The sequence below is a fragment of the Coffea arabica genome, chromosome 6e (assembly GCF_036785885.1).
Source record: "Coffea arabica cultivar ET-39 chromosome 6e, Coffea Arabica ET-39 HiFi, whole genome shotgun sequence".
NCBI lineage: Eukaryota > Viridiplantae > Streptophyta > Magnoliopsida > Gentianales > Rubiaceae > Coffea > Coffea arabica.
The window spans coordinates 22,287,142-22,292,226 of record NC_092321.1 but is presented as its reverse complement, the minus strand read 5'-3'; the positions used below and the strand labels follow the sequence as shown (position 1 = coordinate 22,292,226).

The window sequence follows — 5,085 nt, the reverse complement described above, 5'->3', positions numbered from 1 at the left end:
CTCATAATTGAGATTTATGAGTTGTCATGAGCGAAAAGTTAAAACTTGATATTGTTATTGGTTGGGTTTTGTTGAGATTTGAGTTAATTAAATTATTGAGTATTTATTATTCCTTCTCTTCCCACATATTTTTATATGTGTTAAAATTGCTTCTGTTGTGTGTGTGTGCGATTTTTCGTGCCAACACTCTTTTAATAGAGTAGTTCATGAAGTAGACTATTATAATTAATCAGTATGATAGTAGAAGTTTTTCTTTAATATGAACCATCTAATTGCCACGGCCAGTCATGGTAACCTACAATTTTGAAAAGAACCCGCCTTTTAGTAGCATGTAATTAATGTGTGACTTTTAGATTCTGATTCCACCACTAGAGAAGCCGCCATCTAGAACTTTAGCAGTTTCTTCCAAGACATATCTCTAAGTAGATGATGGCTTAATAAGCGGCATCCGGTATTCTCAGAATTTTGCGATACTACTACCTAGTCTACACCTCCCAGTATTAAGCCAAATTGCAGCCTTCTTTTCAGATTTCACCTTTCATTGTTCAAGTGCAAGTGAATGGCAATAATAATAAGCAGCAGCAGAAGATCTTCGAAGAGTGAAAAAAGTTCATAACATAACCTATAACCTGCGCCGAATAGTCATTTTACAAGCCAAATATAACATTCATCTTCCCTGCAACATGCATATTTTTTATCAGGTCAGCAAGTGATTATTTGGTGGACTGTAAAATAACCTCAGTCCTTCGCTATCCAACTATCACAAAAAGGTTACAAGGGGTTCTCTAATGCAATTTTGCAATAACCTCAGTCCTTCGCCATGCGCATTTGAAAGTGAAATTTTCTTGATATTAAATGAAACTATTAACATCAGTGAAATGTCATAATCCTGAAGCGCAGCCAAAAGGTAAACATATCTGCTGCTCTGATCAAATGAAATTGGATAAAAAATCAATCTCTAACATCCACTGCTCTCTGATCTATACTTTCAGATGTGAAAAAAATTCAACAAATGACAGTTGCAAACTAAATAGAACATATCATGCTGCAGCCAAAAGAGACTTGGCAGGAGGTAACAAAGCAACAGCTCCTCGTTCAGTGTTTGAGTATTTTCTGTAGATCACCTTCAGCCTATGTTCTGCAGCCACAGAATGGTAGCTAACCAGTAGCTTAGCGCAGTCTCTGATTGAACAAATGATGGAAATGACACACGTCAGTAAATTGTTATCCATCAGAGAAAAACTTTTGCAACATCAGATTGCTCAGGTATTGACTTACAATATTTGTGTCTCAGAGAATCCAGTATGGAACTTCAGAGTCTCGTCCCAAAGAGGGCTTTTATTCAAGGTGCATCTTGCAGCATAGACTGCTGAGGCAGCAATCATAGATGGACAGTAGATAATGGTTGCATAATTCATCAGTGCTAGCTCTGCTAAGAAGTAGACCATATTCTCCATCTATTTTCAATGACAGAAGTTAGTTTAACTTGTCAGAATGTTCGCATAAATAAATTATCAGAATAACCAAAATTGGAGTTGAGAAAATGCGCTTACATTAGAATCAGGAATTGAGGCCTTGACAAACCGTACGAGGAACACGTATGGTGTTGGGACTGTTAGATACCATTCCAGTGCACCAAGAATGCGTTTTTCCATAACCAACACCTGCTCATGAGTGTAAGCTCTATCTGACATGCACACAAAGTCATTCACCTGCATTATTATACACAATTCATCAGATTAACTTGCCCAAAAAAAAAACTGTAAGGATTCATTATTCATACACAACAACTTACCTCAGGAGCCCAGATTTCCTCATACTTGGAAGCTATAAGCATGGCACTCATACCAACTAATTGGAGTTCCTTCCTCAGAATTGTCTGGACAGCAAGGTACCTGTCAACTATGTTGATTGTGAGGTACAGAGTCTCTGGATTAAGCTCAAACTTATGGTGCACTTCAATCAGCCAATCAATCAGAATTGCCCTCATTTTTTCATTTATCTCAGGTTGTGAATGCATGTAATCACCAATTCTGCTCTCATTCTGCATCACGAAAAAAGGCAATCATTATTGGAAACAAGGAACAATAGGAAAACCAAGACCTTTATGTCGAAGTTCTACAAAAAAGATCAGGATTTTATATACCTCAGCAAGCTTGTAGAATTTGTAAATATCTTCAACATATTCAACAACTGCCAACTCGTTATTCACATCAGCAGCATCAATATCCACTGTAATTTCCTTCTGTTTTCTACTCAAGCCACAGGCAGCCTTGCTTCTAGCAGTAAGGGTTGAAGATAGAGTTGAGGCTGTCTTCTTTGAGGCCGCTTCACCAGTCTTTTTCTTGTTCTTTTCCTTCTTAACTTCCTCAGAAGATGAACTGATTTCAATTACAGCTTCAGGCTTAGGTTTGGCAACAGCTTTCTTCTGATTTGGCTTCTTAGCTCTACCACCCTGTGGCAAGACTCCATCAGCAACAGGGGCCCCTCCTTCCACATTAACTGCCACACATTTCTACAATAAGGGACAAACCAATCCAAACTGTTAGTAAAACTGCAATTCAATCTGTTCATAATATCCACAAAGAAAGTAAAAAAGATTAACTCAGAGATAATTAACCCAACCTTCTGGTTTTCAGCTGCTGCCGCCGCCTGTGCATTGGCTAACAATTGTGCACAGAAACTCCTGAGACAACAAAAGTAGAAATCATCAAATACAAACTAAACATATTATGATAGTCAATAAATCAGGAAAAAGTAAGAATGGTGCAAAGCGGAAAAAGAAATATAATCAATTAACACAAAATAAAAATTTTTGCCGAAATAGAAAAAGGAGGGATGGAGATGACCTTGTAACAGGTCTGGAGATCTGAGGAAGTGGTTTGCCTTCAACAGGACGGACAGTCACCATATTTCCAATGTCTCCAAGTGCACGACGATTCTTTCCTTCTGCTGCCATCTTCTTCTCTTTAACACCTCCAGCAACTCCCTCAACTTCAAGAAAACAAACTTTCGATTAAATGATGTTCAAGGAACTCAGCAATTTTGATAAAGAATTCAGAATCTATTAAAAATATCTGTATCTGCTCACACAGATTTGCAAGATTCATCAGTCGAAAAAGAAACTAATAAATCAATTTGGGCTATAAAGAAAATCCGAAACCAAATATAAGTTGAACATTTAGTCTAGGATCATTCAAGAAAATCCCATGTTCAGGGTAACTTTAAGAAAAACTTATAAGCCCAGAAAACCCTCATGAATGATAAACAGATTATATATGTTTTACAAGAATTTAGCTCGAAAGAACAAAAGTCAAAAGTATTGGATCATTGATATCCAGTGTCAATAACCCCCTTCTTTCTCAGAACAAAAAAAAAATTTAATAGAAGAGAAAAAAAATACATTCTATCATGAGGTTTTTTATCAGTTACTATTGCATCAACACAAGGAGAAATAACGAAGAAAGTATAATCTTTCCAAGCTTAGCATTGAACTTGTACAGAAAATATATTAACATTAAAATCTTCAAACTAAAAGGTGCAAAAACGCCCACGGAAACCATGACCTTCAAGAAATATCAGTCCCCACAAAAACAGACCAAAGAATCCAAAAACCATGAAATTAAAAGAACCCCATCATGATTTTCTCGTTGCTTTTATGGAAAATCATGAAACAGATGAACATTCAATAGAAACCAAAAAAAAACCATCTCTCAAAATTTAACCTTGAAGCCAAAAGAACAAGTCTTAATCAATAATACCTCTGTTTTGTTGCTGAACAACTTGTCTTGAAGCCATTAAAAAGAAAAAGCCTTTCTTCTTCTTCTTCTTCTTCTTCTTTCTTCTTCTCTCTGGAGATCTCTTCCCTTCTCTTTCTCTTTCTATCTATGAGAATTGGGAAGGCGGAGAAGAGTTCTCTTTTTGAAGCTGAAGAAGAGGCGCTTTGTCTCCAACGGTCTTATTTTTGTGGAAATCTTGACCGTTGGATTAAGAGGCTGATCCAACGGCTGTCAATTGGGTTTCTAAATTGGTCTCTGTTGCCTCTTTTTAGCCGTTGCGACTGTTCAAAGTTACCGTTTGTGGGGTTAATTTTATAATTATTATAAATGGTAAGTCGGTTATAGCATGATTCTCTACAGTCGCTTCCACCATAGCTTGATGGATTTCGAAAAAGAATAATGGTATTTCGCCACGTGGACAAAGAAATTTATTTCTTGACGGTTTTAACCCTCATTTTGTCGCTGCTGCAACTTGGAGACCAAAATGGTAAACTCTGGCGAGGTAGCGTGGGCAGTTTTGTTATTGCAAGAAAGGGGGAAATGGTTACTTAAAACTTGGATTAATTGCATGAAACCCCACTAAACTTTTGGTGGATTGCAGTTTACACTCTCCAACTTTTTGAGTAAGCACTTTACCTCCATTTTAATGTTCGTAGACCAAAATATCATCAAATATTTTGTTTGTTTCTTTTTCTTTTCCTTCTAAATTCTAATCTTTCTTTCTTTCTATTCATTCTTCACCAAAATTCTCCAATTATCATAGTCATTAAACCCGGCCCGGGGAGGAACCCAATAAAAGAAGTGGGTCAACGGGTTACTGGTTCAACCAGTGGATGAGTGGTCCAACCGGTGAGTCATTAAATATGCTTAAATATTATATTTCATAATTATTAATATGGTTGAAACTATAATAAACTATGTCATAGTAAATACTCAGTTAGTCCAATTTATTATAAAATCATTAATTCTTATAAGAATTAACAAAATCTAAATTTAATTAGTAATCCACCAAATTCCAAGTATAAAATTTTATCTAAGTATAGTTATTTAGTTTATTTAAGAATTTTAAGTGCAAAAAGTTATTAAGAATAATATTTGTCTTTAAAATAAATTGTGTAATATGCTATTTTTTAAATCCATTCATAACTTATAGAATTTGGGGAATAATAAAATTTTATTAAAAGATTCTAAACAAATTTTGTTTTGAAGAAATAAAATAAGAATAAAGGTCTAATATATAATATACAAGGGCAATACAGACACCAAATGATTTGTTGGTTCAGTGGTTAGCGCGCTTCATTCTTGT

At 35.5% G+C, this 5,085-nt stretch overlaps 1 protein-coding gene across 1 annotated transcript; it reads right to left on the bottom strand.

Annotated features, from left to right (window-relative positions):
• Positions 1 to 713: 713 nt before the first annotated feature.
• Positions 714 to 3,892, bottom strand: LOC113695061 (G2/mitotic-specific cyclin S13-7). The gene is made up of 8 exons (XM_027214017.2): positions 3,762 to 3,892; positions 2,850 to 2,994; positions 2,626 to 2,686; positions 2,147 to 2,515; positions 1,796 to 2,044; positions 1,554 to 1,712; positions 1,279 to 1,457; positions 714 to 1,182 (listed from the first exon to the last, which is right to left on the bottom strand). Exons 1-8 carry the CDS (start codon positions 3,796 to 3,798, stop codon positions 1,041 to 1,043), a joined length of 1,341 nt encoding a protein of 446 aa, XP_027069818.1. The 5' UTR covers positions 3,799 to 3,892; the 3' UTR covers positions 714 to 1,040.
• Positions 3,893 to 5,085: the final 1,193 nt, after the last annotated feature.